At 42.9% G+C, this 12,573-nt stretch overlaps 1 protein-coding gene across 1 annotated transcript in view; it reads left to right on the plus strand.

Moving 5' to 3' along the window:
- The first annotated feature begins 7,129 nt into the window (after positions 1 to 7,129).
- Positions 7,130 to 12,573, plus strand: part of POLR3B (RNA polymerase III subunit B) — a 123,729-nt gene continuing 118,285 nt past the window's right edge. The window contains exons 1-2 of the mRNA NM_001192789.1: positions 7,130 to 7,305; positions 10,877 to 10,909. Of these exons, the coding sequence (NP_001179718.1) occupies positions 7,234 to 7,305; positions 10,877 to 10,909 (105 nt within the window). The 5' untranslated portion in view covers positions 7,130 to 7,233. The remainder of the gene's footprint in view (positions 7,306 to 10,876; positions 10,910 to 12,573) is intronic.

Consider the following 12,573-nt stretch of genomic DNA (forward strand, 5'->3'; position numbering starts at 1 on the left):
TGAGCCCAGGGAACAGCCTCCGGAAGAGGGGAAGTGACGAGAGGAGAAACAAGCAAGGGAAAAGGCTTGGGATGTCATGTTCATATGTGTGGGGTTTGTTCTGAAAGAGGTAAAGAATCAGGGAATCCTTTGAAAGTTGCAAACAATTATGTCTTGGAAAGACTGTCGTGGCAAAGCACACTTGCCATTGCTGCTAGAATATTATGTGTTGTGTGTGTATGTGTACACGCCCTCACACCTGAACACATGGCACAAGCAGTAGAAATGGACTCTAGCGAACAGGCAGAAAGAGAGTTTATTGGAGAGATTTACATACTTCACAGAATCTATTTTGTTTGGGGAATTAAGCTTGGCAAATAGGTAGGAACCAAAGCAATGCAAGGGCAGGGCCTCAGCCAAGCAGGATTCAGAGACTGATTTCTCAACTGTTCTTGCTGCTTTGCCTCATTTGCTCAAGATTTAAAGTCCCAGATATCAACATTCAGTGGGACGAATCTCTGTCAAGGGCAATGCTCTAATTTCATGGGATGGAGTGAGATAGTGGCTGACACTTAGACTCCCATATTCCCACCAAGGTCACCCAACTAGTGATTTCTTTCAAATAGGAAAGGTGTCCTGAGGAGCAGAAAGAGAAAAACAAATCCACTATCCTTTACGTTTATGAGGTCTTTTGAACTCGAATGGGAGAAATGTGTGACACCCCCTCCCCCCATCCAGTATTGCCTCTAAGAATGACACTGTAAGATGATTCCAGGAAGGGCATAGTCAGTGAAATCAGCCTTTACTGGTGTGCATTGATGAACTGCTGAACAAATAGCTCTCAAGTCACCATGGCCTCAGCATAGCCTTATTGCTCAAATTGTAGTTCCAAGTTTAGGGAAGGTTGGTGTATGTATCAAGGGCCTTAATCCAGCTACTCAGAAACCCAACTTCCATCCATCTTATAACTCAGCAGTCCTCAAAACTTTCAGCATCTCCTGAATCACTCAGAAGACAGGAGAAATAAATGGATTGCCCATTTCTATTCATGGTGCGTTGGCCAGAACTCAAAATCATCTGGCTCCAAGTGCAAGCAAGTCAGGAAAATGTGCCCAGGAGAAAAGAGGTGGGCATGGGTATTGGGTATTGATAATCATTAGCAGTTTCTACCTCAGTTTCTACGCCAGTTTCCTTGAATAAGCTCTATGAATCCTCTTGTCTATGAAAATAAGTTTAAAGTCATGTGTCTGCTCTGATCTTTTAGTATTAGCTCCCCAGAGCACTGAGTTGAGAGGATTTTGAAGCCAAATCCAGGATAAGCAGTAAAGAATTCTGTGGCTGATTGGCAAAGTGTGGGGCCTGCCACATTTTGTGCAACATATATTTTTTCACTTGAATCCTCCTTAAAACTAAAATTCAATCTGTTCTACCTCTGGGGATGTTAACTACCAACAGCTCCCACTTGTTACAAAAGTAGCACAGGACTGAGAATCAAGGGACTTGAGTTTGAATTCACTTATTTTTTTACAGCTATTACGACCTCAAGTCAGCCTTCTAGTCTCGCCCTGAACATCGATTTCCTACTGTACCTGCCTGCCTCACAGAGCCCTGAAAGTGAAAGTGAAGTCTCTCAGTCATGTCTGACTCTTTGCGACCCCATGGACTGTAGCCTACCAGGCTCCTCCCTCCATGGGATTCTCCAGGCAAGAGTACTGGAGTGGGTTGCCATTTCCTTCTCCAGGGGATCTTCCTGACCCAGGGATCGAACCTGGGTCTACCACATTCCAGGCAGATGCTTTAACCTCTGAGCCACCAGGGAAGCCCTCACAGAGCCCTGCTGCTGCTGCTAAGTTACTTCAGTCGTGTCCGACTCTGTGTGACCCCATAGATGGCAGCCCACCAGGCTCCCCCATCCCTGGGATTCTCCAGGCAAGAACACTGGAGTGGGTTGCCATTTCCTTCTCCAATGCAGGAAAGTGAAAAGGGAAAGTGAAGTCGCTCAGTCGTGTCCGACTCTTAGCGACCCCATGGACTACAGCCTACCAGGCTCCTCCGTCCATGGGACTCTCCAGGCAAGAGTACTGGAGTGGGGTGCCAGTGAGAGTCAAATAAGATGTATTTGAAATTGTCTACAAACTTAAGCATAATGTGGCCAGAATACATTACAAAAGCTAATTTATTAGTCCTAAATCTCTTTCAAGCTTCAAGAGGTTTTAGTATTGTGAGATGTGGTGATGGAGTACTTAAGTACATAAGACCAAAAATTGTCAACTGTCATCACAACCATGGTTCATTAAGCCCAATATTGTCATTGGCAGAGAAACTCAAGGGTATGTAGAAACTGCAGTTATTGTCCTTGATGTAGACTTCAAAGGATAGTGACACAACCCAACATGTTCCAGTTTCGTTTAGTAGATCAGGTATGACTTTATCCTCCATGATTTAATCTAACCTTTTAGAAAGTACATTTGTACCAGCAATTTGTGCCCTCTTGTTCTCTATTTTTCCAGTGAAACTTTCTTTTTTTATGTCTAAGCTTGGTATGTTAGCCTTGTTCAGCTTTCGAGGGAAAGGGACCTAGGGATTGATCGTAAGGCTTGAAGAAGAAAGGAAAGCTGGGAATCTGCCAGCAGTTACACCTGCAGGCATGATAGAGAAGCTGAATATAATTTTTTTCTTTCAGAATTTAGCAAAATAATTACTTACCACATGGACTAAGCATTTTATATAAATGGTCTCATATAACTGCACAACCCACTACAAGGCAGGTTCTATCATTATTTCCATTTGTGCAAGAAGAGACACAGAGAGATTAAGGTCACAGAGCTGATAATCAACTTGAAGCCAAGAGTCTAACCCTGGAACGTGTTAACTACTCGCTCTATTGGTTGCCTTAGGTCATCCAGTCATGGTTCACTGTTGTAATGCTACCAAATGCTGTTTACTTCTCTGCCTCTGTTTCCTGTTGTCCTTCCCTTTTGGTCTTCATTGAAAACCTCCCAGGAGAGAGAAAATGAGTGGGTCTATTTGCCACTAGTCACTATGGATACCCTTCCCCAACTCTCTTGCCTTCGGTAGGGGGGTCTCATTAGGAGCTCCGTGCCCCCTCCCTGCCCCCTGCCTTAGGTGGCTGCCTTTAGCTAGTTGCTGGCCCTGTTAGTTTTGACAGGATGACGAGGTAACATGACACAGAGCAAGGCTTTTCAGATAAAGACCTATGGGCCTGGCAGGTAACTATAGGTTTTGGACCATCCAGTCTTGCTCAAAATGCAAAATGTTCTCTGATTACAGTAGAGACTTCTGTCCCAGCTTCTCCTTACCTTGCTGGTTGTGAAACAGTAGACTTCCAGGATCCCCTTTGCCCTTGCCTTTTCAGATTGAAGAACCCCTATTCCTTCTCCAACATTGTTCTGGGCTTTCTCTAGTTCTGCTGTAAATTTATTCAAATATAGAAATCAGGATCACTTTTTTTTCCCCCAGTCTGAATGCACCAAGGTTTTCAAGGAGAGAGGGTCATCTTTTTCTTTAGTTTTCTAGTGTCTTCAAGTTGAAGCCTCTCAAAATAAGTTCTAATTTCTTTAACATGGCATAAATGACAATTTCTAGTGTTATCTATAGCCACGTCCCTCAACAAGCCCTGTGGGAGAACTACACTCAGCCGCCACACGTATTGATAGGATTATGTACTCTAGAGCCCCCATGTCATTTTGCTCAAGCTGTCTTTCTCTGCTTGATGTCTTCTACCCAATCCATTCAGCCGGTGTCACAATAGAGTGGTTTAAAACATGGGCTCTGGGGTCAGGTAAGTGTGGATTTAAATTCCAACCATGCTTGGCAAATTTCTCAAAACTTATGAGCCTAAGTCTCCTCACTTGGCAAAATGGGGCTTATCATACTTCTCCCCCTTGATTATTAAATCAGAGAATGTACAAAAAGTGGTTATTCCAATGCCTGGCAAAGAGTAAACAGTCAACAGAAACACTCCCTAACATTCCAGGGCTCAGCTCTGACACCTCTGCTTTCCCCTTTCCCTTGCTCTTCTTTAACTGATGCTCATGGTTCTCCTCCCATTGGTCACTTTCCCATCTGGGGACCACAACACTTCATACCTAGGTGATGGGATAGTATTCCAAGATGTCAACCGTTTTTCTGTGATTTCCTTTCCCTAATTGCCCAGCCCTCTATTCAAACCACCAAGTCTTTTTTGTACCAATATTTAGGAAAAGGACAGCAGAAACCAGAAACCAGGAGACTGTTTCTGGCCTTTTGAATTAAAAACTCCAGCCCCTTAGGGCAGCAGTCCCCAGACTTTTTGGCACCAGGGACCAGTTTTGTGGAAAACAATTTTTCCATGGACTGGGGCAGGGGGTGGTTTCATGATGTTTCAAGTGCATTACATTTATTGTGCATTTTATTTCTATTGTTATTACATCAGCTATACCTCAGATCATCAGGCATTAGATCCTGGAGGTTGGGAACCTTGCCTTAGGCGATCAGAAAGACAATGGATTTGACCCCAGAATGCAAATGCCTCTATATCAGGGACCAGGTAGGTGTAAACAGGGTGGACACCACTTAGTGTCAGCCAGTGGCTCCCGTAGGACTCTGGGACCACTGCTACCAGATCCTCCTCCAGAGACACTTTAAAAAAATCAGAATTTTAAAAAGCATGACATGAAAAATTGAACTTATCACTCAATGCATGTTTTTTCCCCCCAAATCTTTTATTCAACACAACTTTACAAACAATGAGTTAGAACCTGAAAAGAGGAAGACAGACAAGACAGTCCCTGTTCCAGGTGTTCCCTGTCAGAAGGAGAGGTAAACACATCAACAGGCCATGGGATCGAGTGATAAATCTCATGTTACATTACAGAGTGATTCTCAACTGTGATCACTGGGCCAGCAGCATCAGCATCCCTGGGAGCTTATTAGAAATGCAAATTTGCAGGCCCCAGCCCAAACCTACCAAATCGGAAAACTATGCTTATTTTAACAAAAAACAAAACAACGACAACAATCAGACTAACCCAGTGCTAGGGTTGCGTGCGTGCATGCCAAGTTGCTGTAGTCGTCTTCGACTCTTTGCAACCCTATGAACCACAGCCCACCAGGCTCCTCTGTCCACGGGATTCTCCAGGCAAGAGTACTAGAGTGGGTTGCTGTGCCCTCCTTCAGGGGATCTCCCTGACCCAGGGATTGAACCGGTGTCTCCTGCATTGGCAGGCTAATTCTTTACCACTATCACCACAAGGGTTAGGCATTCAGAATGGCAAATGAATATTTATAAATTTTCGTAATTTACTATGGCAAAATATACTAAAATTTACCATTTCAAGTGCACAGTTCAGTGGTCTTATGTACACTCACATTTCAAATGTGAAACTATGACCATTATCCATTTCCAGACTTTTGCATCTTCCTGAACTGAAGCTTTGTACATACTAAACAACTGTTGATTCTCTTTTGCCTTTTTCCCCCCAAGTGGGATTTTTTCCCCCTATTGATTCATGTAAGTTCATTTTAAATGAGGAATATCAATCCTTTCTCACCTGCCAACTTGTGTGTCTTAAAACCTATTCATGGAGATTTTTAATCATCTGTTCAGAAAATTTTAAATTTTTCATGGAATCCTAAAACTATGGGTAGAATTTTACGATTCAATCTATGAATATTCTCCTTTATGATTTCTGTGTTGCCATGCTTGAAGGCAGTCACCATTTAACATCATGCATTTGTTCACTTTATATTTCCTTCTAAGGTTGTTAACGTTTAAATATGTAATCCTTATAGGATTTATATATATATATATATATATATATATTTTTTTTTTTTTTTTTTTCCTCTCAAAACAGCTAATCAGCAGCTCCAACATCATTTTTTGGAAAAGCATCTTTCCAACTGATTTAAAATGTCATCTTTTCATACTAAATTTCTGCTGACGTTTACTCCTGGATCTTCTGCCTAGTCCTTTCAGAATATAACTATCTTTATTGCTGTCCTGTTATGCTCTACTCTCTAGGTAAAGTTAATTCCTCCTCATTTTGTGGTTGTTTTAATGGTTGTATAGTAGTCCACCACACACGTACCTTAAGGTTTTAAACCAATCCCCTCCTACTAGGTATTTGGTATATTTCCTACTTTTCCATACTATACGTGTAGTTTGGGGCTAAATTAAATGATTCCTGTGCAAGGAGATCAACCAGTCCATTCTAAAGGAGATCAGTCCTGGGTATTCTTTGGAAGGAATGATGCTAAAGCTGAAACTCCAGTACTTTGGCCACCTCATGCGAAGAGTTGACTCATTGGAAAAGACTCTGCTGCTGGGAGGGATTGGGGGCAGGAGGAGAAGGGGACAACAGAGGATGAGATGGCTGGATGGCATCACCGACTCTATGGACGTGAGTTTGAGTGAACTCCAGGAGTTGGACAGGGTGATGGACAGGGAGGCCTGGTGTGCTGCAATTCATGGGGTCGCAGAGTCGGACACTACTGAGCGACTGAACTGAACTGAACTGATGCTTCCGTGGCTCAAGTCGTGCAAATTCTCCTTTTACCCTTTTCTGTGAAATATTTTTAAAACAATATGCTTTTTGGCCTCAATTATGGGATAACTGGGGTCTTCCCAGGCAGTACAGTGTTTAAAAAAAAAAAAAAATTGTCAGTGCAAGAGAAGCAAGGGACAAGGGTTCCACCCCTGGGTCAGGAAGATCCCCTGGGAGAGTAAATGGCAACCTACTCTAGTATTCTTGGGGCTTCCCTGGTGGCTCAGACTGTAAAGAATCTGCCTGTAATGCCGGAGACCAGGAAGATCCTCTGGAGCCTAGGAAATCCCATGGACAGAAGAGCCTTGCGGGCTACGGTCCATAGGGTCACAAAGAGTCGACACGACTGAGCAACTAACACTTTCTAGTATTCTTGCTAGGATAATGGAGTCTGGCGGGCTACAGTTCACGGCGTCCTAAAGAGTCGGACTGACTGAGATCGCAGGAACAACCTGCCTGGATTTCAGATTACCCACGCGAGACTTCCGATGGACACTAGAGGGCGCAGTTTCCCGGCTCCACCTCAGCCACATCCGGGTTCAACCGCAGGTTCCGACCGACAGCAGGCGGAACCTTTCTTCCTCCTATTAAGTTGTGCGGCGAACCCTTTAAGACACCACGCAGCGCTCTCCACCGGTACAGCGGATACCTTGACGCAAGGGAGGCGCACGTGAGTATTCTGCTTAGTGCCTGTTTCATCGTGAGTAGCATGGACCTGCTTGCGGAAGAGTTTGGGAACCTGACCCCGGAGCAGCTGGCTGCGCCGATCCCAACTGTAGAGGTGAGTGCAGGGCAAATGGTGAGCGGAAGGGGCCGTGATGCGTCCCCGAGAGGCGTTGCCCCGAGAGTCCTGGCCGTGGAGAGGGGCGGGCCGCGTCTTCCGCGCATGCTCAGGGCTCAGCGGGTTCACTCCCTAGCCGGCTGCTGGACCCACGTGCAATGGTTGAGCTGGGGGAGCTGGCAGGCGCCACGCTGGCCTAGCAGCCCCGCCCACGGCTCCGGGGTTGAACCCATTCTAGTGTACGTGTGTTGTCAGGGGAGGACTGACTCTTACCCACCTTGGGGGACGTATTGCTTGCTTCCTTATAAAGCAAGGTCCAGGGAGCTTAGGCTCCCACCGCTGGCTGTGGTGTTAAAACCAAATCTTCTGAATCCCAGGCTAGTAATTTCTCCTTTTCGCCGGGAACTCAAGTTGGGATTGCAAGAGTATTTTAAGTGCCCAGAAAATTTACTCCAAATTTTAAGTGTTTTCTCGGGGAGTACCCCTGTAGCTTTCATCAGCTTCTGAGAAGTTAAGGATAACTGTCCTACTCTGAGCTGCCTGATGAAGTTCAGCTGTTGATATAATTTTATTTTCTGGAAAGGTACATATAACTTCTCTGGGGCTCAGAATTTTAGTTGGCATCGGTTGGGGAGATGGAGAAATAGTCAATGGAGAGATTGACGTAGCGGGAAGAAGACACTTGAAACCTGGAGGCAAGGCCATCTGATATTTTTGAGAAATAAAAATAAATCCAGTAGTATCAGAGTGTGAAAAAGTAGAGGAGAGATTAAAGGTGACAGATAAAGGTCCTGGTTATGAAAGGTTTTGTTAGACATTTGAAGGAGGCCTTGGATGCTATTGACAGGTTAAACAGGAGAATGACTAACAAGATCAATGCATCAATTTCTTTATAATCATTCTGCAAATTACATTCTGAGGAATTACAGTCAGTCTATTAGATTCTGAGTGCCTTCGTACATGGTGATTTTCATCGGGCAATACTGGATTTTTAACTTCTTTTGTTTGTTTATTTTATATTGGAGTATAGTTGGTTTGAATTTTTAGCTCTTGAACTGCTATTTAAAAGCCAGCATTTACTGAGCACTTATTATGCGCCAGCTCTGTTCAAACCTAATGAGCATTATGTTATTTAATCTTCTGAAGCAAGTAGTATTTTTGCCCCATTTTGCCAATGAAGATTTTTAAGACCCAGAGAAGTTAAGTAACTAACCCAGTGTCAGAAGACCATTAAGTGACTGTTGGGGATTTTGGATTTCAGCAGTCAGACTCCAGAGCTCCTGACTTTAACTGTTGACTGAACTGCTTCTCCAGAGAGCTGCAGGATTTCTGTTTCTTCTCTGAATTTGCAAAGCCATGAAGGGACCAGTAACATATTTCCATTAAACATATTTAAAAATAAGAGTTCCTCTTCCTGACCCTCTGCATCCAGTCCACCATCCCATCTTAAGGGCCCCAACTACAAAATGTACTCAATTCTGACACTCCCACTGTTCTCCAAGTCAGCCACTGTCATCTCTTACTTCCTTGGCTTCTTACTTGTCCCATTCCAGTCTCTTCTCTGCTCTGTCAGCAGGGCCATCAGTTTAAACATGCAGATATGTTCACATTGCTCCATTGGTTAAAATTCTTGAATCTGCCCATTGCTCTCAGGGCAAAAAAAAAATCTAGTCTTTACCATATTGTTAAGACTTTTCTCAATCTGGCCACTCTAGCTTGTTTCTCCCCACTTGCCCCCTCTCCACTCCAACTCCTCAAGCTCTTTCTACTCTCCTCATGTAGTCCGTTCTGGTCTGTCGTTCGTTCTTTGTAGATTTACATCCAGTAAAATGCAGAAGTACTTACTTAGTGTTCATTTACGTTAGTTTTTACAGATATGTATACCCAAATAACTACCACCCCATACAGGATATAGAACATTTTCATCATTGTAGAAAGTGCCCTTTTCAGTCTAAGCCCTACACCACCATTTGATTTCTGTCATCATAGATTAGTTTTGCCAGACTCATTTCTTTTGTGTGTGTGTGTGTTGATGTTTGGTAGAAACCAATAAAATTCTGTAAAAGCAATTGTCCTTCAAGTAAAAAAAAATTTTTTTTTAAAAGATGACTTTTTTTTAAAGAGTAGTTTTAGGTTCAGAGCAAAATTGAGAGGAAGGTATAGAGATTTTCTATTTACACCTGCCCCCACTTACCTTTTCTTAAAAAATGTTTTTCCATTTTCCAGATGGTCTGCCTCCCTCTCTGGCCACTCCTCGATCTCCTTTGCTCAGTGTGCTTTCTGCTGCTCCAAGTGTTGGAGTGTTTCTGATCTCACTTTGTGGAGCTCCTCTCCATCTACACTCCGTAGGTGGTCTTACCTGTTTCATGACTTCCACTGCCGTCTGTCTGCTGACTTTCCCTGACTTAGATCTCCAGGCCACTCTTCCCAAGTTCCAGACTCCTTTGTTGTCTATTTGGCATCTCCAACTGCATGTCTAATGGATATCTCAAACTTAACACGCCCCTAGCCAAACTCCTGGTCGCCCCTTCACACTAAACCTGCTTCCCCAGCAGCATCCCTGCCTCCTCGTCTCCAGAAATGGCAGCACTAAGGTGTCAGTCTCAATTCGTCTTTCTCAGATTCCTGCATCTCATCTACTGTCAAGTCCTGTTGACTCTGACTTCACATCGTGTTTTCCTAGGCGACAGTTTCTCACTTCCTGTATTGTTATCAGCCTAGAGTATTGCAGGGAACTCCTAAATGATCCCTCTGCTTCTAACCTTGTCTTTTCTCACCCCAGCAGCTGGAGTGATCCAGTTAAAATGGATCACATCATCTTGTCACTATTTTGCTCAAAACCTTCTAGCACTTCTCTGTTGCCCAAAGTCAAAAAATTTTACAGTTTCTTACAAGGTCTTACATGATCCTTGGGCTCTTACTTAGAAACTGTGTTTTCTTACTTTAGACTCAGTTCTAACCATTTGTCAGATTTCCCATGAACAGATTAGATACCATTCATGAAGAGTTGTATCATGGTAGGCTGTTTACAACCCCAGGAAGGTGTGAAGAGCAGGCCTTAGAGCTGAACGTGGCAGTTTGCATCTGTTTAAATAGGTGAACACCAGGTGATATCTTTCTTCAGCCTGGGCTCTGGCCAGGCGCCAGTTGAGAAAAAAATAGGAGGGAGAAAGAACTCCCTTTGGGTTTAAACCAAACTCTCTGAAACTTACTAATACTTCCCCTTTCTCAAACTGGCAAACCCTGCTTACTCAGGAAGAGTCATGAGAATAAAATAAAGATGAAAAGTGCTTGGAATCTTGAGTCATCAAAAAGAGATTAAAGTATATTCTGTTTAAGAAATCTGTGGTTTATATATGCTTGTGTGTATGTATATGTTTGCATGTACATGTACAGTACATATACGATTTCCATAAAAAGGTTGCAATGTAAAAATTGTTCTTTTTGTTTCCACTTACTTTCTTTTGCTTACTGTGATAAAGTAAGTCACTTTTGGTACATTAAAATAACCTCATGAAAATATGTGATCACTGACACAGAGTTCTGATACTTTTATTGTTCTGATTCACAGGAAAAATGGCGGCTGCTTCCAGCATTTTTAAAGGTAATTAATATCTAATAACAGTTATTTTTCCAATCAAGAATCAAGAAATAAGCCTTTTTAAAATTAAATTTTTATCACCAACATTTTTTGACTTTGTACAACTGTGCACTTTTCTAAGTTTTAGAAATATGAGAAATTATAAGGCAGTAACCCTGTCCATAAAGTACTAGGTAGGGGGTTGTAATCTAATTTTAGAGGTAGGAAGTAGTTTATGTTTTCACTTGGCATAGGAATAATACAAACCAAAGGGTACAAACCAAAGTGCTGCTGGCAGAAGATTGATGCCACAGGTGGTCAGAAAGGGCCTCCTAAAGGAGGTGAGACATAAACCACATCCTCAGAGGAGAGGAGGACTTCCCACTTGGCTCAGTGGCCTGGCAGAGTGCAGTCCATGGGGTTGCAAAAGAGTCAGACACGACTTAGCAACTAAACAACAACAACAAGAGGAAAGGAATTACCTAACCTGAAAGGTAGGATGCGGGGAGCATGGCTTAATAAAGGTCCTCTAGAGGAGGATCCACAGGGTCTGTTGAAAACAGAGTCCAGTCTGTTTGGCTGGAGTGGATGAGTGGTTCGGACAAAGGAAGTACAGATTATAAGGTTCCTATTATTGAATTTCAGTTTTAAAGAGCTTATGCTAAATAGTAGCAGGTTCCACAATGAGAGACCACTTGACACCCAGTAGGATGGCTATAGTCAAGAAAGAAAGACAATAACAAGTGTTGATGGGGATGCGGAGCAATTGGAAGCCTCACACTCTACTGATGGAGATGCAGCCGCTTTGGAAAACAGCCTGGCAGTTCATCAGATGGTTGAACATATAGTTACTGTATGATCCTGCAATTCTACTCCTAGGCATTTACTCAAGAGGAGCAAAAACATATGTCCATGCAAAACCTTGTACACAGATGTTCATAGCAGCATTATTTATAATAGCCAAAAATAGAAACAACTCGAATACCAACTGATGGATGGCTAAATGAAATATGATATATCCATACAGTGCAATGTTTTTGGCAGTAGAAAGTGCCAATACAATGTGGATGAATCTTGAAGCATTATGCTCAGTGAAAGAATAGAGGGTTGAAAAATGAGTCAAGTTTTTTCATCTTAGTTCTGTATTATTGGCAGAAGGGAGCATGCTGGCGTATAAGGTTGGGAATTGTCAAGGCCAGATTTCTTACCAGTTTTTACAGTCCATGAGCTGCTGAAGAGTCTGGAAAGCATGTCTGTGAGAAATAGTGGAAGAGCCTCTTCAACCTGGAAGAGAGGACATAAAAGAGATATGATAACTAAATGGACTGTGGTGGAGAAGACATTTTCTCCAGAAAAGACATTAAGCCCATAGCCGGGGAGCCCTGACAATCTGGACGATTTCAAAATGGGATAGCTGCTTAGTAAGCCAGTGAGATCCCTCAAAAGAGGTGTAATTGAAGCAGAGGCCCTGTGATGCTTTCTGTTGGGTGTATTTTAGAAGTGTTGAACTAATTGTGTTTGAACATTAATGTAAAAAGCTGAACACGTTACAGTCCTTTTCAATCTTAAGACTTTGGAGTCTGTGTTTAGCATTTCAGGGTTTTTCATAGCAGCACACAGCACTGTCTGTGTAGCTGTACTGACTTTTGAGATGAAAGGCAGTCACTGGAGCTGATCTGTTCATAGAT

This window comes from Bos taurus, chromosome 5 (assembly GCF_002263795.3).
Source record: "Bos taurus isolate L1 Dominette 01449 registration number 42190680 breed Hereford chromosome 5, ARS-UCD2.0, whole genome shotgun sequence".
Classification (NCBI taxonomy): domain Eukaryota; kingdom Metazoa; phylum Chordata; class Mammalia; order Artiodactyla; family Bovidae; genus Bos; species Bos taurus.